At 57.5% G+C, this 20,848-nt stretch overlaps 1 protein-coding gene across 1 annotated transcript; it reads left to right on the forward strand.

Moving 5' to 3' along the window:
- Window positions 1-1,108: 1,108 nt before the first annotated feature.
- Window positions 1,109-20,587, forward strand: TSPAN31 (tetraspanin 31). Its single transcript, XM_005297239.5, has 6 exons — window positions 1,109-1,293; window positions 9,600-9,767; window positions 14,211-14,291; window positions 16,808-16,957; window positions 17,350-17,478; window positions 17,681-20,587. The coding sequence occupies exons 1-6, from the start codon at window positions 1,228-1,230 to the stop codon at window positions 17,753-17,755; spliced, it is 669 nt and encodes a 222-aa protein (XP_005297296.1). The 5' UTR covers window positions 1,109-1,227; the 3' UTR covers window positions 17,756-20,587.
- The last annotated feature ends 261 nt before the right edge of the window (window positions 20,588-20,848 follow it).

Raw genomic sequence — 20,848 nt, forward strand, 5'->3', positions numbered from 1 at the left:
ACTGACTACACAGCTCAAAAAAAAAAAAAAAAAGGGGAAAAAAAAGGTTCACCTTTTGTGTTGCCCTAAGAGTGCACTGCATTGCACACCTGAGATCAAAATCATAGACGCAACTTCTTGTTTGAGACTTTGCCTGTTAAAACACGAGATGAAATATTCAGGAGTTTCTCCAGCCTCTGCTTTTGCACTTGTAACACCGGAAAGGAAATGCTGCCAAGACTTCTGGAAAGGGAAAGGTTCATTCATCGCTAAGTAAACAGTAACCGCGTGCCACCTAAGGGCAGCACACTGGGGGTGGGCAGGCGCCAGGCACAAGGCCAGCTAGGGTGACCAAGCAGCAAGTGTGAAAAATCGGGATGAGGTAGGGGGTAATAGGTTCCTATATAAGAAAAAGCCCCCAAAACCGGGACTGTCCCTATGAAATCGGGACATCTGGTCACCGTAAGGCCAGCTGTCATACTGGGGATGCTCGTCACAAACAGGGAGAAGGGAGCAGCTAGGCACAAGGCCAGGAGGGTGGGGTAGCAGGCAGTGTTGGGGGAGGGGTTACAGATCCAATAGTGGGGACATCACTGGGGGAGGGGGGCACCAGGGCACGGGGGGACCCCAGGGCACAGTCATGGTGGGGGGGCACCAGAACATGGCACTGGAGGACTTTAAGGCACTGGGGCAGGGAGCACTATGGCCGGGGGCCCGAAAAAACAGGGCCCCCAGGAAGAAGTTGTCCCCTCCATCCGGGTCTTTGTCCACCCGTGAGCCACTCTCATCCGGGTATTTGGGGGACGACGCTAAGGCCAGGCCTGGAGCGTGCGCGCATGCGCATCATCAACCCGCGTTACCCGGCGCAGGCGCTCTGAGGGGGAAACGAGCTTGGCGCGGGAGGCGAGAATGCTACGCAGGCGCCGTGTGTGTGAGCTGTGGTTGAGAAGACCGCACGCGCGCAACGCCAGAGTGCTGCGCAGGCGCACAAAAAGAGGTTATGCCCAGGCGCAGTGCGTGTGTGCGAGCGCGGCGTGCGTACTCGTACTCACGCCTGGGGCTGCGCAGGCGCATCCAAAGCAGGCGGGCGGAGGGGCGGTGCGTGCGCAGGCGCAATGCGGCGAGGAGGGCGGGCCCGGCGCGCAGGCGCAGTGCGGCGCTGGGCGCTGGGCTGGGATTTAAAGGGCCAGGAGCGGCCCGGCCTGCGCTGTCCCCGGAGCCTGCGGCCGGCTGCCCCCGCCCGGGAAGATGGTGTGCGGCGGCGGCTTCGCCTGCTCCCGCAACGCGCTCTGCGCCCTCAACGTGGTCTACGTGGTGAGCGCGGCCCCGGGGCTCCGGCGGGGCCTCCCCCAGCTCGGGGGTGGGGCTCGGCCTGGGGGGAGGGGTCCAGCTTCCCGCGCTGGGCCTGGGGGGCCGAGAGCCCCCCCTTGTGTCGGGGGTGGGGGGTGGAGCCGAGAGCCGCCCCCCCTTGTATCGGGGAGGAGCCCCCCCTTGTGGCCGGGGTGGGGGGTGGAGCCGAGAGCCGCCCCCCCTTGTATCGGGGAGGAGCCCCCCCTTGTGGCGGGGGGAGTGGAGGAGCCGAGAGCCGCCCCCCCTTGTGTCGGGGAGGAGCCCCCCCTTGTGTCGGGGAGGAGCTCCCCCTTGGGTGGAGCCGAGAGCCGCCCCCCCGTTGTGTCGGGGAGGAGCCCCCCCCTTGTGTCGGGGGTGGGGGTGGAGCCGAGAGCCGCCCCCCCTTGTGTCGGGGAGGAGCCCCCCCTTGTGTCGGGGGTGGGGGTGGAGCCGAGAGCCGCCCCCCCTTGTGTCGGGGAGGAGCCCCCCCTTGTGTCGGGGGTGGGGGTGGAGCCGAGAGCCGCCCCCCCTTGTGTCGGGGAGGAGCCCCCCCTTGTGTCGGGGGTGGGGCCGAGAGCCGCCCCCCCTTGTATCGGGGAGGAGCCCCCCCTTGTGTCGGGGGTGGGGGGTGGAGCCGAGAGCCGCCTCCCCTTGTGTCGGGGAGGAGCCCCCCTTGTGTTGGGGGCGGGGCCGAGAGCCGCCCCCCCTTGTGTCGGGGGCGGGGGGTGTCCCTAAGGCAGGGTGTACTGCATGGGTGTGTGGCCTGTCTCTGCTCAGGCTATAACGTCTCTGGGGCCCATAGAGGCTCTGATCTCTAGGGCAGCTGACTTGGCATCTTCCCTAGCCCTGAGCTCCATGAGGAGACTTGCTCCCCCCTCCCCCCAAACAAACATGGGTTAGTGCTGAAGTCCAGGTCTCTGACCCCACACAGGCGGAGGATGGACTCCTCAACAGGCAGTCAAAACAGACCACCCCCATCCCATTCCCTCACGCCTGAGCCAGCAGCCTGCCCTGACATCCGCATCTAACCCTCTCCAGTCCCACCAGCAACTGGTCTACACTGAAAAGTTTGACTGCTGTAACACTGTAGTGGAGACGCTTCCTGCAGCGATGGAAGGGGTTTTGCCATGGATGTCATTAATCCATCCCTCAGAGCGGTGCCAACGAGGTTGAGGGAAGAATTTTTCCATCAGCCTAGCCCTTAGAGATATGACTAAATGGATATAATTTTAAGTGTAGACCAGGCCTTATTGGTCTGTGAGGGGTGTGATGCTTTAACAGCATCCGCCCTGCCTAGTGCATAACTGCCTCCATCAGTCAAAAGTGCCTGATTTTGGTAAAACTGATTTTCCTTCCTGAACCAGAGTAAGCCATACAGTTTAAGCTCTCTATCCTGATCTATTTCAGAGCGGTAGCTGTGTTCGTCTTTATCCGCAAAAAGAACAGGAGTCCTTGTGGCACCTTAGAGACTAACAAATTTATTTGAGCATAAGCTTTTGTGGGCTAAAGCCCACTTCATCAGATGGATGCAGTGGAAAATCCTGCTGATAATAGCCCACTTTAATCGATTAGTCTCATTGGAGTTGGTATGGCAACCCCCATTTTTTTCATGTTCTCTGTGTGTGTACATATACACACACACCCCTTCCTACTGTATTTTCCACTGCATGCATCTGATGAAGCGGGCTGTAGCCCACAAAAGCTTATGCTCAAATAAATTTGTTAGTTTCTCAGGTGCCACAAGGACTCCAGGGGGGTTAGCTGCTTCAGTCCTACTGGAATAGGTCAAGTGACAAAACTTTCTAGTGGAGTACCGAACTGCCTCCCAAGAAGCAGCCCGTCTGCATTGCAGCCCAAACCAGCCGGGTTCACGAGCCGCCCGGCTGTGAGGCAGAGGTTTTTCTCTTGAGTAAGCCGAAAACAAGGTACCCCACTGTAAGTATAAAAGCTGCAGTCTTGGTCATTTTAGCTGAATGCTTCTAAGCGCTTTTATAATGCAGGCCCCGGAAGGGCATGTCTATACGGAAACGGAGCGGCTGCGCTGTTGTAGCGTTTCAGATATGCTACCTGTGCCATTGGTCTAGGTCGTCAATCTCTGAGAGGCAGTAGCTAGGTCAATGGAAGAATTCGCCCATCAACGGAGTGCTGTCTGCACCGGGGCTGAGGTCGCTATAGCGACACGTCTCGGGGGTGTGGATTTTTCACACCCCCGGGAGACGCAGCTATACCAATGTAAAATCCTAGTGTAGGCCGGGCCTACAAGTTATTCATTGGTGATTGTATCTGTGAGACAAGGAAGTGAGACTTCAGTAGCTCTTTCCTAACCTCTTGCGGTAATAGGCATCTTCCGCTGATGTCAGCCAGTGTCAGCGTGCTGGCGCTGCAAGGCTTGGTTAGGAGCTTCAGTAATCGAATGTGTTCTGCGGGAGGCTGTTACAGAAATGCACATTATTTCAGCGCCTATTTAGCAGCATCCTCTTGGTTCTCTGGGATACTCTTCTAATCTGGTTAGCCAGAGGTCACACCCCTCTAACCGACATGCATCTTCTAGGGCTGTCGGAGGCTTTTCTTGGAAATCTCCCGTCAGCGGTAGCAATACTGAGTGCGCTGGTGTGAAAGAAACTGGCCTGGTTTAGCAGTGGCCGTAGCGTGGATGACAGCATGGACTTTCCGCCATCGTCTGTATTGGGATAGTGCCTGAGAGCCCCGGTCGTGGGCCAGGGTCCGAGGGTGCTGGATGCTGAGCAGATCAGAAGATCACACACTAACCAGGAGAGGGGGTCTCTCAAATTGAGGCCTGGGGGTCCTGATGAGGTCCCAGAGTCTGGGCAGCTCAGGTCTGGAACAAGGGGAGTGGCCCAATGATTGCCATGAACTTGATAACCGAGGGCTGGATCCACGTTGAGATGCTCAGTGTCGCGGCGCCAATCACAGGAATAACATGGCGATCCACAAAGCCTGAGTTAGGTGCCTAGGCTCTCTATGTAACGACTGGGGCGAGGGAGGGGAACGGCCTAAGCTAGCCAGTGGGAGGTGCCCAGGAGAGGGGTGTAGGCTGAGCCCTGTCTCTCTCTCTCAGGGACAGGTGCCCAAGTCTGAGCTGTGTAGTAGGAAGAGAGTCTGAGACATAAACTCTTGTATTAGAGGTCTGGTATGAGGCAGGACCTGCTTATAGGCTCCCTTCCTACTACAGGGAGGCACCAGGCCCTGCTCGCAATCCCCAGCCAGTGACCCTCTCCTGGAGTTGGACGGCATAGGCACCTCAACCATGGGGAGAATGAGTTAAGCCCCTGCCTCATGCCACACAATGGAGTGGTGAGTGGAGATGGTTGTGTCCACTTTAGGCCCAGTGGTTGGAGCACTCGCCTGGCATGTGGGAGACAGTGCCTGAGGGGGCAATGATTTGAACAGGGGTCTTCCCCCATCTGAGTGCTCTGACCACTGAGCTAGGGGGTATTCTGATGTGGGGCTCTCTCAATCTCTCCTGCTGTTCATTATGGGCGAGCGATTCCGTAGGCCGGGGCTAGGGTACCCACTCCTGCTCCAATCAGCTTCAGTAGGTGAAGGGAGCCCCACATCAGACAATCCCATCACTCGGTGCTCTCCTGAGAGATGGGAGACCTGTGTTCAAATCTTGTCCTCTCCTTTGGTAGAGAGAGGAATCGAACTGGGGTCCCCCACATCCCTGGTGAGTGCACTAACCATTGGGCTAAAAGTGTTGATGTGGTCTATGGTAACATATATGGTAGCAAATCTGTCATGCTGCCTCCTCCAGCCAGATTTTGAATGGGGGCCCTGTCCTGTAGGTAGCCTCTGAACAGGATTCCTGGACTGGGCCCTGCAGAGAAGATAGGCAGGCAAATATCTCTTACTCCAGTCGATGGATCTTTCTGGGGCTCAAAGGCAGAAACGTACTCACTAGGCCATGTCTACTGCAAAGACTTGAGTGCTGGGGAGTTTAGGTGCCTACAGGGTTAGGTGGCCACCAAGTGTGGTTTTGCAGATTGCAGTGGTGCAGAAATCTGGGGCATAGGCACCTATACCCCAGACTTGGGTGTCTTTGTGGATCAGGGCTCAAGTATTTTTGCCTTGGGTCCTGCAGAGGTTTTGAGTCTTCAGAAGCTTTTATGGCCCATAATGCCTCACCAGACTCGGTGCTTTAACAAAGTGGCAATATTACTGATTCTGGTCTTGCTCTAAGCTTTTTCTGCCGATCGCTGGGTTTGACTGACGCATCAAGGCAGCGAGGCCGCTGTCCTCCCTGAGCAGCATGTAGGAACAGGCAGGGTTGGGTGAAACGAATGCAGACAGAAAGCAAGAGACCGCACGGCGAGAAGGGGGTAGGAAAATGGACAGACAAGTAGTGGGAGGGCAGCCGTGAATCAAGGTCTGCCAGCAGAAACGGTTGGAACCCTTGTGCTGAGCGATCTAGCGTGCAGATCTGTGAGCTGCCTTCTCTGGATCTGCCTGGTTAAAGTACACCGGGGGCCCAATTCTCTGGTGCCCTGCAGTCACACCAGTACACAGTGCTACCAGTCTGACCCTGTTGCACTTCACACCAAAGCTGAATGGGTGTCAATGACATGAGTCTGGGCAATGGGGAATCAGGCCCCAGGTATCTATGGAAGCAGAAGGCATCTGGGCGACCATGGCTTGAATGGAAAGCCTGGCCATGCTGCCAAAGCCTAGTGAAAAGGACAGTTGGTTTAAAGCACTGAACACTAGTTCCTCTTCTACACGGCGAGAGCCCTGGGAACTAGGACTGCAGCAGGGCTGGCTGTGAGCGCAGCTCAGGCTTTACGTCCCATCGGGTCAAGAAGTGAGAGCCAGATTAGCGCTGCCCCTACCCTTAGGGCGAGCGGTCGGGTATCCACTGGCGTCTGCGCGTCCAAAGCGAACCGCGTAGGAACAGCAAGCTGAAAGGGAGCAGTGCGTGTGGGGATGACTGTGTTGGAATAAGACCTCGCGTCCCACAATCCTGGCCTGTAGCAGAGCTTGTCTTCAAGCCAGTGTTGTGCGCCCACCCACAGACATGAGGCATTCGTCATGTCCATTCGCTTGGCCTAAACGTAGGTAACTGCGGTAGCTTGTCTGCTCCATGGGCCTGCCTGCTATGAAATGAGACAGGAAGGGAGGTCCGAAACCAAACTGGGCTAGGGAGAGGGCCCAGCCCTTGTCGGCTGGGGAATGAGGAGGTGGAATGCTGTAGGCAGAGAGGGAAACGCTCGCTGACAGGAAGCGGACTCATCGCTGATGGAACCTCACTGCGGTCAGTTACAGCAGGGGAAATCTGGCCTGCTGTTTCCTTTATCCCGGGCGACAGCTGTGCGGGATTCCTCCTGCAGAGGAGACCAGCGCATCTGTCGTGAGCAGCTGAAGGGCAGGCAGATCCGCATGTCGCTGTGCTAAAGAATGAGTGCAGGAGAGAAATCCCAGTGCTCCTGCATGACCACTCCCCAGCCATCTGTATCGTCCGTGGTGCCAGACAATCGCCCAGTGAGAGGGCGTCTCATGCTCTTCTTTGCCAGGTGCCCCCTCCCCTGCCCACATGAAGACCTCTTCCGTGAGAGCAACGCCAGCAGCAATGTTCACCTGCAATGTTCTCTTGTTTTCCTGGCAACCCAGTGGTCACCAGCTGCATTAGTTTGTGCAGAAATCAGTAGGGTTTCATTGGCTTAAAAACCCATATGGTCTCTGCAAGAGCAAATGTTACTGCAGAATCTCTGAAACACTAGAAGTTTGGAGATGCAAGTGCCACCCGAACTCTGTTCTCTTTGCACCAACTCTCTGGAGGGGTGACTTCAAATACTGTCACGCTGCCAGATAGCTGTCCCTAGTGGCTGAGATTTGCCGTGCTGGGAGAGGAGGTGCAGTAAACTGGTACAGATCTTAGAGCTGCACGGTTCACGTCGTCACCTAGGAGCTATCTAATCACTAAAATACGGCCTGTTGTTTTCAGGGGTGGGCATGGGGATGTTAAAAGCGGGCAGTGAACAGCCTGCTGGCAAGGAGATGCCTTCCATTCAAGGCGAGCAGGGAAAACCTAATCTCTAGGGGCTATTGAGCGTCTGTAGAGACTTGGCATGTGGGACTTTCAGACATCTCAAAAGATCAGCCCGGCCAGGATTCAAACCTGTGGTTCTAGGCAACCTAATTGTTCACAACCCAGAACACAGAGAAGGTGGGTAAAATCCTGGTGCTGTTTAAGTCAAGGGGGTCTTGCCGCCAACTTCACTGGGGCCAGACTATCACCTGGTATTTCTGGTGCTCGTCGCTGTAATATCTTAGGGTATGTCTGGTCTGGAGTAAGAGCCATGGCACAGCTGCGGCTGACTCAGGCTTGCAGGGGCTATAAAGTTGCAGGGTAGATGTTTGGGCTCAGGCTGGAGCCTGGTCTCGGAGACCCCATGAGGGGTGATGTGATGGAGGATAAGTTGCAAGAGAAGCAGCCTGTGTTAATGTCTATATTCTCGTATTGCTGACCTGGTCGTATTAACGTGCACAAGCTAAACAGCTGTTTCGTTCAGCTCAGAAGCTGTTGCCGTATTGGCTCACAGCCCCCTGTATTGCTCTGTCTTGTTGCCATTTGGCTGACCTGGAAGGTGCAAATGCACAAAAGTGCCTCTTTAACTGGATTTGGTAAGCCAGCGCGAGCCCCTCTGGAGGTGCTCTTAACTCAGTTCGATTGGCCTGTTCTGATGTGGCTCAAGTCTTTAAGGAATCAAACACTGGAAAGCCAACATAAGCCCTTCAAATTGTGGTGTTTTGTTTTTGTGTGTTGGGTTTTTTTTGCGTGCCTGCAGCGGGGCTTGCGCTAATTTAAGAAACCAGTTTAGTTTAAATGGATGCTCGTTTGTGTATAAACGAGGCCAGAAGATGGCAAGAGCTAGCCAATTCCTCCCCCAGTTGGAACCCATTTTATGAGCTCAAATGGTGAGTGGATCTTTCTGGGACGTATCGGTCTAGGAGATGGAAAAGGAGCATCTACCACTCTCTTAAAGGAAGTAAAGGTTAGCACGGATGTATTTTTCACATTCAAGTTGTCGAATGTGCTTCTGGCTCTGAAGTGTGGGGAATAATGAGCCACTCAGTCACAAGCCAACTGATTAAAAGATGGCAAACTCAAAACCAATACACCACATGCATGTAGTGAGACAGTGGAAGTTGAGGCCACAAAGGGAGCAAGTTTTAAAAGGGGTTGGATCCTTCTGTGGGTAACAAGAATCTCCAGAGTTATAATTAATGCTAACAATCTAGAAGGGATATTAACCCTCATGCGTCAGGCTCTAATAAAGATCAGACTGAGACCTAGATGGCAGGAAATAGATTATCCCGCATTTACCTACTGGGGGTTTCTTGCACTTTCCTCTGAAACGTGCTGGCTGCTGTCAGACAGGAAACTGGACGAGATGGACAGTGAGTCCAATCCAGTCTGGCAGTCGCTAGGTTCCTGGAGTAGAGCTCGTAGATTACAGAAGTGCAGAGACGCCCCCACCCCCAAAGATGCAAAACTGGAGCGGGTGTCCATTCTTCCAACATCTGATCTCTTGAAATGGGTGATTAAGAAGCCAACTAATTGCAGGCGTGCGTGGGTGGGGATGTGAGCTTGGATCTTGGCATGAAAGGAATGGGGGAGGGCCCGCTAGCTGGGGTGGGAGCGAAGGGCTGGAATAAACAATGGTTAATGGAAGGGGAAACCGGCAGGGGTTGGACGAGGAGCTGAAAATAAAAACCGGAAAAGAGTAAGTCACAAAACAAGGCCCCAGCACATGCTTACCTTTCCCGGCTTGAGGAGTCCTGTTGCAATCAGTGGGGCTACTCAGAAGAGTAAAGCTGGGTGGCATGCAAAGGGCACTGTCACTTAAATGCTGGGCAAGAGACAGGCCAGGTTTAGCAGGTAAGTTTTAAGGCCAGACCAGGAAGGGGACAGTATTGTTTACAAAACCAAGCACTTTACAAAGGTAAGTATCATTAGCCCCATTTTACAGATGGGGAAGCTGAGGCGGAGGGTGTCACTCAGCTGGGAACAGAACCCAGGTCTCCCCAGTCCAGTGTGCAGTCCTCTTGCCTGCCCTCCCTCCAAGTAACATAAGTGCTCCCCCTTTGCAGCCTGTCTGTTTAGACTGTCAGTTCTTTGGGGGCTGGGATCTTAGCAAAGCCCCCTCCTGTGCTATGCAGGAGATGAGGTGCCTCTCCCAGGATGCGGAGGTGATGTGGGGACCAGTGTGCTGGGTGGCACAGGGGAAAGGGCCCCTCGCATCCCAGGCTGACCGTCTCCTCTTGTTTTCCAGCTGGTTGGGTTGTTGCTGATCGGCGTGGCTGCCTGGGGGAAAAGCTTTGGCATTGTCTCCAGCATCCACATCATCGGCGGAGTCATCGCCGTGGGCGTGTTCCTGCTGCTCATTGCCATCGTGGGACTCATCGGGGCTATCCACCACCACCAAGTCATGCTCTTCTTCGTATCCTTCTCTGCCACCTGGGAGGCCAGGGCCATGCCACGCTCCTCACGACTCTGCCCTGTGCCGCTAATAATTTCCCGGTTCTCTGTGACACGAGACGTGGTCCAGAGGCTCAGCCGCTGGGTGGAGCAAGAACGGGCCTTGAGCATCCTCCGGGCTCAGCTACATCTGCTGACAAAACTCCCGCTGTTGCTATCGCTGTGCGGCTCCATGGTGGGGGGGCCCCACTGTTGTCAGGCCCTTCTCTGAGCAGGGTTACGGGTGGTTCAAACTCTCTAGCCGATCTGGTGGTAGTAACAATGGGGAACCCAGCCCGAGAGGCTGAAAGCTGGAGGTTTAAGCCTTTGGACCCTGCTAGGTGGTCTCGCTTGTTACAGCAAAGCGGCAGCCTCTGCCGGGAATGCCAGATGCTCCCTTCAGGCAGTGGGCCTGGCTTTAGGGGGAGGAGCTCTGGCCCCTGCTGTGCCGCAGCTCAGACTAGATGATCACTGTCCCGGAGTCCCCGGGCGATGCTCTGGAACTGCTCCCCACAAAGCCCGTCAGGACTCTAGGGAGCCCCTGCTCTCAGAGCAGACTGTCTCCAGGGCAAGACGCTTCCTGGGTCTGACCTTGGAGCATTCAGCATCCTCTGCCCCTCTGTGCGCTTCCCACAGTGAGTCTGCCCAGGTGGGGTCCTGGGGAAGCCACAGGGTCCTGCACCCCCACTTTGCAGTCAGACGTGACTCTTAGCCAGCCAGTAAAACAGAGGTTTATTAGATGACAGGAACACGGTCTAAAACAGAGCTTGTAGGTACAGAGAACAGGACCCCTCAGCCGGGTCCATTTTGGGGGGCAATGAGCCAGACAACCCCGTCTGCACTCACTCCCCGTCCCCAGCCAGCCCCAAACTGAAACTCTCCAGCCCCTCCTCTCTGGCCTTTGTCTCTTTCCCGGGCCAGGAGGTCACCAGATCTTTATTCTCGAACACCTTTAGCTATCACCTTGTGGGGGTGGGGGAGGGCCCCGGCTGTTAGTTGCCAGGAGACAGTGTCGGCCATTTATGCACACTGGCCTTTATCCCACTACCCAGAGACTTAAGAAATGCATAGGGGAAACTGAGGCACCCACACACTATTCAGAGGAAACATTAAGAACAGTCCCACTTCGTCACAATCGCCATGGTCTGTTCTGGCTCTGACATCTATGAAGAGGGGGCATGGCCTTCCTTTAGAATTCCCTTGTGCCCCTACCTGGGCTGGGGGCATGTGGTGTTGCAACAATTACATGAACAATGTGACTGTTCTCTCCAAAGTTGGGGAGGAGGCTTAGTGGGAGAAGTAGCTAAGAGCAAGTGGGTAAAACAGGTGCGGTGTCTAGACTAGAGGAGGAAGTGAATGTGCTGTGGGAATCTGAGCGAGACTGGCTGTGGGTAAACTCAGGCAGGGGCTGTTTGAACTCTCACTAGGTAAAGCACTTGAGACCGCGTGGCAGGGACAGCCCTGCAGACTGCCAAGGGAGAAGCATCGGGGGGAGGTGTCTCTCTGCTCTCCCGCTCAGGGGCGTGGGGCGGCCTGTGGGCGCTCACAGGGGCAGCAGCACTGGGGTGTCTGTCTTGCTGTGCCCCGTAAGAAAAAGGAGGCTGGCATCTTGGAGCGAGCCACTCCTCCGGCCTGCATCTCTACAGGCCGGTCAGCCAGAGGGGCCCCGTTGGGCCCTGCCCACTGCCAGCCACTGAGGGCAAAGAGCTTGGGGCGGGGAGGAATGGTGGCTGAGAGAGAGGATCCCATTCAATGCCCGCAGCAGCGGGATTTCCATGGACTTGTTCTAACCCCTCCCGCTCAAATGTATGGGGGGGAAGCGGTGTCTGGTGGAAGCTGGGGAGTTACAGTTCTACCCCCTCTTCCAGCTGCTCCTTGTTATCTATAAATAAGCCCCATCGCACATCCCTCTCCGGCAGCCAGCCTGACGTGCCGCTCCTGTTCCACTCCCCGCGCGCGTGGGTGGGGTTTTCATCTCCATTTGGCTGCTGCACTTTGAATAGGCTCTTCCTTGGCGGCGCCTGTCACATCACTGGGGCACTTCAGCATTGCTAGGGGCTGCTGCAGGCTCTGCGCCAGGCCGGCGCCTGCCAGAAGGGACCTGGGGACCCACCGTGGCCCGGACTGGGGCAGAACCTGTATCTACCTAGATGAGGCACGAACAAGGCCAGGCATGGCTGATTGCTCCCTATACATGGGCTGATGTTTCAGTGAAGGGGAAGTGATGCGAAGAGGAAACCACAGTTCCACTTGAAATCTTAACTTTTGAGAAACCGATCGAATATTCAGCTGAGCTGGCTGGTGGTTGTAGCAGTTTTGGAGACCTCAGCAAGGGCGACAGGAACTCTGCCAGCCTCTGTTAAGGCTAAACTCTTGTTAAACAAGGTTGGGTGGCAAATGCTCCCCAGGCACCCGAGGGCAAAAGCTAGGTCTCGGTGGGGGTCATTCCAGTCTTGGGGTGGTCAATACCCTGGACTTTAGGGGCACCACAGCAGGGGGAAGGTAGGAAAAGCTGAAGTAGGAGGTCATGAACTCTCCAACTGGCCAGCAGGGCAAGGCTGAGTTCTGCACAGACGAGGGAAGCAGTCGTTCCAGTCACGTAGGCCAGGTTCTGCGCAAGCTGCTCTCGGCAGTAGCCTGAGGCCGGCTAGGCAGGGGCATTTCTTGTGGCCCTATTGTAGGTGCAGTTATACTGGTGTAAAGGGGTTTTGTTGGACTAGCTTATTTCCCTCGCCCAATGGGTGTAAGCGGTGGGTCCCCTAAGAGTGTTTGCTAGTATGGCTAGACCGCGAACCTCTGAAGGGGAGACTAGGCTGTCGGGTGGAAGCCCTGGGGGGCTCTTTGTCCTCTTTGCACCCTGCCTAGCACAGCCAGAGATCAGCTTCAGGGGGGCCAGGCTGCAGCATAGGCCTTGGCGCTCCGAGCCAGCTAACCCCAAATGGCGCAGTGCCCTGCAGCGGGGGTCCCGCTGCCATCTACTCCAGTTTGGAGGGGACCCTGGGCTTGGGGGGGAATCAGGCTGCTGGAGGAGAGGGAAAGAGGGGGGAGAATCTTTTCCCTGCCATACACACACGTTAATGGTGGCTCTCCCGGCCCCAGGCCCTGCCCGGGAAAGCCGTGTGGACAAACTCCCTGCAGCACCAGCAAGCCGAGGCTGCTGGTTTTATGTCTGTGGCCTTCTCTGACTCAGCCGTATACTGAGCTCTACGTTAACATGTGCTCGGGGGGGGGGGGTGGGGGGTGTTTGCCTGTGGAGGAGAATCTGTGTTTAAAGGGCCCTAATTAGCCTGTGATGGTCACCCCTCGGCAGGGGCGGCGCCAGGGTTTTTGGCGCCCTAGGCGGGGGTCCTTCCACGCTCCCGGTCTTCGGGGCACTTCGGTGGCGGGTCCCGGAGCGAGTGAAGGACCTGCCGCAGAATTGCCGCCAAAGACCCGGAGTGCGGAAGGACCCCCCCGCCACTGAATTACTGCCCCCCCCCCCCATCCTGGTGCCCTAGGCAATCGCCTAGGTGGCCTAAATGGAAGCGCCGCCCCTGCCCCTCGCGAAGGGTAAGCTGCCAGCTCAGCTGCTATGGGGGGGCTAGAGGAAGATGGGGCCCTTTCCTCCTCACAAGGCACCTGGGACGGTGGGGTCCTTCCTGGAGCAAAAGTCTCTTTCCATGCAACGACCCGCCCTGTCCCCTGAACAAGGTATTAGAGCAGGACCCTGCCAGTGGGTTCCACTCCAGCTCTGCCCTGGCCTTGTCTAAGAGCAGAGCGAGGTTTTCTTACTCTACAAGTCACTTCACCTTCCTCTGGCACGGCCTCCCACCTCAGGGCCTGTCTGCAGGGGCGACCCGCCCGACGGACCTGCTCTGGAATAACCCACCCGGTGGACCCAATTCCGGCGCGGAATAGCATCAACAGAGGGGAGTTGCTCCAGCTGCGCTGCACTGCTGGGCGGGTTCCTGCGGGGAGACAGCCGAGCGCCGTCTCTTTGTAAAGCTGCAGTTTCCTTTCCCCAGGGCTCCCCTCTATACGTTGAAACAGCCCTAAACTGACCCCATGACTGTCTAGCTTAACCCCCCTCCTGCTCCCCCCTCCAGTCTGAAGTTCAGAAGGTCGTCGTGGGGCGCACCCAGCATGCTTGGGGAGTTGGCTTGTGGTGCTAGCAGAAGCAAGGGTCACACAAATAGAAGGTGTCCTCTCCATGGGAGTTTCTGGCTCCCCTGAAATAACAGTGGGCTATGGCGAGAGGGCGCTAGAGCAGGGCACAGGTTTGGTTTTCTGCATGGCTTTTGGCAGCTGGCAAAGGAAGCTGTCTGGGCCGGTGCTGGGTTGCTGTCACTGTCCTGTTCCACCCAGGAGGCTGGGTAAGGGGGCAGGAGGCTGGGAGGAGATGGCAGTGTTCCCCTGTCGTGTTTCCTTAACACCGACTCTTCCTCAGTACATGGTCATTTTGGGGCTCGTCTTTCTCTTCCAGTTGGGAGTCTCCTGTTCGTGTCTGGCCCTTAACACAAGCAGAGAGGTGAGTCCGCCTCCCTCCCCAACCCTTGGCCACAGCGGCTTCAGCGAGATGCGCCGGAGAATCCGTACATCCATCTTCATGGGGAAACGGGAAGGGGCCCTGGCAGCTGCCAACCAACGGGTTCAAAGGTGTTGGGTGAAACCCTCTTCCCACTAAACTCAGGGTCTGGTAGATGTCTCACCAGCCCATCAGTGCAGTGAGGTTGATCCTCTATCTGGTTTGGCTAATTACAGGGCCCAGGTGTGTCTCCTCCCCCCCCCCCCCCCCCCCTTGGAATCAGGGCCTGCAGGCTAGCCAGACCCACATGAGATGCCAGGCTCTGCCCCGAAGAGCATAGGTCAAGGTCTTGTTACTGCAGAGTTGACACAGGGGCACCACTTGGCTTGTATCTCGCCTTGGGTCCCATCCGCCCACCCCAACCCCTAACGCAGGCACGTTGGTGCTTTAACTCAAGTTGCCTGGCCTGTCATGGAGAGGTTATAGGTTGCCTAAGTGCACTGTCACCTACTCGCACCAGCACGTGTAGTGCAGGCATTGGCTAGCTCCACTCAAGGGCGGCTAGTCCTCTAACACCTTCTCACAGTGCCGCTCTGGGGGCTGGCAGACAGCCATGTTTGCCCACAATCCACGGCTTGCTGCAGTGCGCCCCCAGGGGTCTTAGCGCCAGGCCCCAGTGTGGCGGTGCAGAGCAGGCTGTCCGGGGGGCCGGTCTCACGTGGGAGGAGAACTCGGTTTGCCTGGGAAGAGAAGACAGACGGGAAAGGGGGCGGGGAGAGGCGACCATGCACGAGACTCTCTCTACATGCGGCGAGGAGGGGGGTTCTTGAGGGTGCTAGTTTAACCGTGTTCCTCGGGGAGTTGCTGGGAGTCTTACCCCGGAGCAGAGGTGGGTCAGCGCTGAGTTCTCGGGAACACCTGCCCACTTTCTCTCTGCATTTTAAAACCATCCCATGCCTTGCCCCTCGTCCCACTCCTCCGTTCCTGCTGAGCTGGGTTGATCGTGGTAGCGGCTTCACGAAACACCCATTTCACGCTGGTCTCAAAGCTTGTCTCCTGCAAAACGCCACCCCCACCTCCTCTTCCAGAGGGCCCCCTCAGCCCCCCGCCGCTGTGCCTCAGGACAGCGAGCGCGGAAACAGCCCAAAGCCAGCTGTCAGTGCTGGGACAGGGGGGAGCTGGAAGGGCCTGTTATGTTATTTTAGGTGGATTATATGTGCTATAGGCGTTACCATAACCCACTCGCTGTCCAACATTAACCAGTGTTAAGGAAGGACCAGGGCTGGCTAGTCCTGCTTCGTACCATGGCAAACGCACCATTAAAATCTTCTTAACCTTCATTAACAATGAGAAGGCAGAAGAGGTCCAGCCTTTGAACAATCAAGTATTCACTCCAGCTCTCATGCTGGCCCCAGCCCTTGGTCCCTTTCCCTTGAGCTGGTGAGAGGTTTTAGAAGGAAAAACCCGTTTGGGTGCCAGGCTCTTAGATCAGTGTGTCTCCACGACTGGTCCAGGGCCTGGCGCTGGTCCCTGAGCTCTCCCTGGCAGTTTAGGAAGGCAGCAAGCCGGTTCCCGCTATTAAAAAAGGCAAGGAACGCTGTCTGGACTAGGGTATCCACGCTGGAAAGAACTGTCCTGCAGGGAAGAGAGGAGTTCGCTGAGCTGTCTGGAACTGCTGCAGCTGCTAAAGTCCAAGCCCGTTTCATCCCAGCTGGTATTGGGGCTGGAGCTGGTGAAGGCGGCGATGTTGTCTGGATCCCCTGGGCCTGGCCGGGGCATCTCTCAGGATCAGGCTGAGATTCCAGGAGCTAGTGGGGTGGTAGCTGTGATGGTGACACTTGCTCCAGTAGCTGATTTTTTCTCCCCAGTCTCTTTCTTTACAGACTCCCCAAGAGGGAGTGGTGGGCAGGGCGGAACGGCCCATCCCCTCCTTGCTGTGTCCATCAATCCAGCACACCGATTTGGGGTTCCCTGATGTCTGGTCCGAGGCTTTACCAGGCCTGATCGCAACCCAGCCCTTGAGTTAGAGCAATGGGCCTTTTTGGCTCCGTCGCACCGTTCCCCCGTTCCTGTTTGTTGTCGCCGGTTACCACGACATCTTGAGAACTTGCGTTCCCTTCCTGCCGTTGAGCTGACAATGCGGGGATGTGTGTAGCCCCACTGATCACATCAGGCCCTGCCCTCTGCCCCATCATTGACTCTGGCTGTGCCCATTATTGTCTTCTTGGGGGGGGCTCCTTCCCCCATCTCTGTCTGCCAGGTGGGCCGGCTCCCCTCCTAGGGGTCCCTCTTCTAGCACTTCTCCCCCGCTATGCATGTAAAGCCGGTCTCCTGCCCCTATACACCGAAGGAGGGACAAAGGGGAAAACCTCTGGCTATGGGGAACAGCGTCCTCTAGTGGCTGCAGAGCAGCATTGCAGGCTGGTCAGTTGCTGCGGCGGGTGCAGCTGTGGCCCTGGCCCAGAGGGCACTTGCTGGCTGTGCTGTTCATGGGGTAACCTGGGGGGCTCTGCCCACAGGAGAGTCTCTTCCGCGCCACCTGGGACATCCTGAGCAACAAGACCCGCAACGAGATCGAGGTGAATCTGAACTGCTGCGGGCTGCTAAACAACACCAATGACCCTGTCGCCATCAGGACGTTCCAGATGGACTACAACCTCTGCACAGCTGTGAGTCCCAGGGTGGGGCAGTGCCTTACCCCAGCACTTCTGCCTCTGGGCTTTCCCGGCTCTCCGGGGGTGCCCGGTTGTTCACCCCCAGGAGAAACCAGCTGGGAGATCTCCGGCCTGGTTCCCGGGGCGGCTGGTGAGGCATTCGGGCTCCAGGGCTGTAACCCTGACTCCTCCCAGCAGGGAGAAGTCCCGGCTGGGCACGAGTCTGTACGCGGTCTGGCCGGCGGAGGATCAGGCAATGTCTCCGTCAGGAGAGGGAATCCTGTTCACGCCCAGCCCCCTTGTCCGTGCCATGCTTTCCTGGCTGGGGTCACGGTGCTCTACCGGAGGGACGGTTCCGCCCTGCCCGCGAGGGGAGTGTCACTGTGGGGTTTTATCACCCTCTCCAGATGTGTAAGGACAACACGACCACGGGCCACGGGCCCAGCTGTCCCAAGTGCGGGGAGAAGATGCTGAAGCATTCGGACGAGGCCCTGAAAATCCTCGGGGGAGTCGGACTTTTCTTCAGCTTCACGGAGGTAATTCCTCCAGCCGGGGCGGGCGCGGGGGAGCGGGGGACGACTCCAGGTCATCTCTCAGCAAAGCCTTACACAATGGGCCCCAGGAGCGCCGTGTGACTCAACGGGGAGGGACCAGCACCACCCGTGGGAGCTGCAGCCTGTGACACGGGGAGCCCCCATCGCACCTAATACCCCCCCTTCTCTCTCTCTGTTCTCCTAGATCCTCGGAGTCTTGCTAGCCATGCGCTACAGAAACCAGAAAGACCCTAGAGCAAATCCCAGTGCCTTCTTATAGACCGTCCACCCCCCCACCCTTTCCCCTCCCCAGTTGCTTGTACCTTAGCCCTGAGAATCCATCTCCCTTCACTGCTCGGAAGGAAAGCGACACCTGCATCTGCCCCCCTTCCCACTGCCGTGTTACCAAAGCGCCGAGCGGATGAAACGGCAGCTGCACGGCTCCATCCTTGATATGAAGCCTTTGGCAAGCGGCGGGTGGGGGTGGCGTGGGGTGGGGAGCCCCGCGAGACCGTTCTCGTGCTGCGAGAGCCCGGGCTCAGCCGTGCCAGAGCCAGGCAGCCACGCTGAGCGCTGGGCACGGCTAGGAGCATGACGCTGCTAACCTGTCGTTGGTGCCCTGCTCCGACCAGTTCCCTGGCTCTGTTCCTGGTACGTAGCCAAACACGGAGAAGCGTGTTGCCCTGCTGAGACCGGTCATGGCAGCCTGGCCAGGAACAAACTCCAGGGCTGTATTTACCCTTGTGGAAACTCACCTGGCTGCAGCTGCGCTGACCCGACAAGGAGAGGAAGGGACTTGCGCAGCTTAGAGACCGCGGAGCCAGAGCCAAATGCCAGGGTCCCATCATCTAGGAAGTTAGTTACGTTCCTTTAAGGGGTGGGCAGGGGGCTTTGTCTCTGATCTGTATTAATCCAAAAGGAGACTGTACAGCCTCTCGCGGGGTTAACTGCCCTGAAGATGTTCATGTGACTGGGGGATCTAACAGGTACCAGCGTGCTGGTGCGTAGCAGGAAATTTGGCATTTTTATCCTTCGAATAAGTGGAATTTTAATAGCCAGGCTGTAGCCTTTCAGCAGGTGGCACCTGGGCAGCTGCTCCCACTTCCTCTTGCCCCACCTAAGGGCTTTGCAGGAACATTTCTGAGCCTTGGACCAGCTCCTCAGCCCCCTGCAAAAGCATCTTTCAAAGCCTCTGACCTCCATGTCCATGGCTCACCCCCAGCTGCCCGACCCTAACCTCCCTGGGGCAGTAGAGACCAGCCGCCTCCTTGGAATGGCAAGAGCATCCGAGCTGGAGTCCCATCCTCCTCCGCTGAGCTGCTGCGCTGTCATAAGGGGATCGGCCTGCTGCAGAGGACCCATCCCCCGCCCAGGTGATCTCTGCAGGGCAATTCCCTGCCTTTTGCAGGGCCGGCTGGGATCTCTTTGCCAGCCCCCGGCTGTGGCTTCTTTGGTTTTTGCTGCACCCCTTGCCTGAGACCTTAGCCCCACAGCCAGACACAGCTTGGCCGATGCCTTCCTTAGAGCGCAGTGCTACACCTCCCTGCAGCAGGTGAGTGTGGCTTTGAGACTGAGTGGGAGGGCTGGGCTGGTCCCACTGTCTCCAAGGGGCAGTGTCTGCCCCTCCCTCTTGGGTCGGACATGGGGAGTCGGCGCCTGGTGCTGTTACATGTGTGGCTGTGCAGCGAGGCTCAGCTGGGAATAGAGCCAGGGCCAATGGATTCCCCCCACACTACAGGGACAGACAGTGCTAGCTTGTCACCTTCACCTGAGTTTGCACTGAGTGTCTCCGTTAGCTCCGATGGCACAGACCAGCCCCCGTTGCAGGCCGTAGCTCTGGGCCAGACCAAGGCCCCCTCCTCCCCAAAGCCCTGGCAGGCTGGGCCAGGCCCTGGCCTCCTCACGCTGCCTTGGGCAGGAAGAGGCGGAACCCAGCTCCCTGGCAAGACAACGCTGGCCCAGCCACCGCTTGGCTGGACTCCGGCGGACAGTAGTGGGGGGCTGGAGGCTCATCAAAAGATGCCAGCTGCTCCCCCTCCCCTCGCATGCAGTAGAGGGCCCAGGCAGAGCTGGGTAACCCCCCCCCCGGAGAAGCACCATCCTTAACCAACACTGGATAGTTTTGATTCTTCTTCCCGCCCTGCCTCTGTGAGTCCCCTCACCCCTGTGACTAGTGTGGCTAGAGCCCCGAGGGGCTGCATGCTATTTATTTATAAGTCTAGCTGGAAACTCTAGGTATGTTGTAGCAGTAGAAGGTTGTTTTCCCGCAGTGCGACAGAGCCCTCCCTGTACCAGGCTCGGGGCAAGGAGACTGGGGCCTTCTGCAGAACCAGCACAAGCGCCCGATTCTCCAGCCACCCTTCATTCAAGGGCCCTCGCCCCAAACTCTGCCCTTCAGCTCTGGGCTATGCCCCCCGGAGACAGCAGAATGCTGCTGGCTCCTTTGTCAGTTAACCCTTGTAGGGAACTCACGGAGAGTGCCCCCGCCTCAGTGTTAAATGCACACCGGGTGCCGGCTGCCAGTAGCAGGCACCCGGGCGCAGCCCGACAGAGCGGGGAGACCAGGGCGCTGAAGGAGTCAATTTCCTCTCCGCCACCCGCTTGGATCGTTTGCCAGCTGAGCCGGCCTTGCACCATAGAGTTCAAGGCTTCAGCTGATGACAGCACATCCCCCCTCCCTGGGGAAGGCCCCAGCCCCAGCCGGTATGTAAACAGAGCCCCAGGGCAAGGTCCCGCACACAGGCCCTCGGGGGCACGGGGGACTCCAGCGTGACTTAGCCCCAGGCTGTGCTACTAGAGGTTTCAGTGCTTTAGGTGGGCTGGCTGGTTCGGAGGGGGCTTTCCCAGCAGCGCTTGTGGGTGCGGGTTCCCCTGGAGGTGGGGCAGAACTCGGCTGGGGCGCTAGCAAAGCCGACGCTGCTCCCAGAGACTTGTGTTTAAACAGAGGGGCAGCAGGATGTCAGCCTCTCCCCAGTCTGCTCGGCCCCCGGCCGGGGGATCCGTGCTGGACCCGTGTTATCGGCGTCCATTGGAGTGGCTGGAATCTGCACAGCTTCACTGTTGTGTGTATCTGTTACTTTATCGATCATTCAAATAAACACGTTTCAGTGACCCTCCGGCTCTGCGGTATCACTGGGGGGCGGACACTCCTCCTCCCTCCCCCTCCCCTTGGAGTAAAGGTGCAGTCGCCCCCTCTTCCCCCCCCCCAGCGGTGAGACCCCCAGCTGGCAGAAGGCAGGAACATAAGCATGACCCCTCTCCTTGGGAGGGATGCCAGGTGAGAACAAGTACACAGCCCTCAGGGTCCTGTGTCTGGCCACCCGCTGCAGCCTGGATGGACGCTCTGGGAGCAGGGGGCATGGTTCTGTCCACT

The sequence above is a fragment of the Chrysemys picta genome, chromosome 22, assembly GCF_011386835.1.
Source record: "Chrysemys picta bellii isolate R12L10 chromosome 22, ASM1138683v2, whole genome shotgun sequence".
Classification (NCBI taxonomy): domain Eukaryota; kingdom Metazoa; phylum Chordata; order Testudines; family Emydidae; genus Chrysemys; species Chrysemys picta.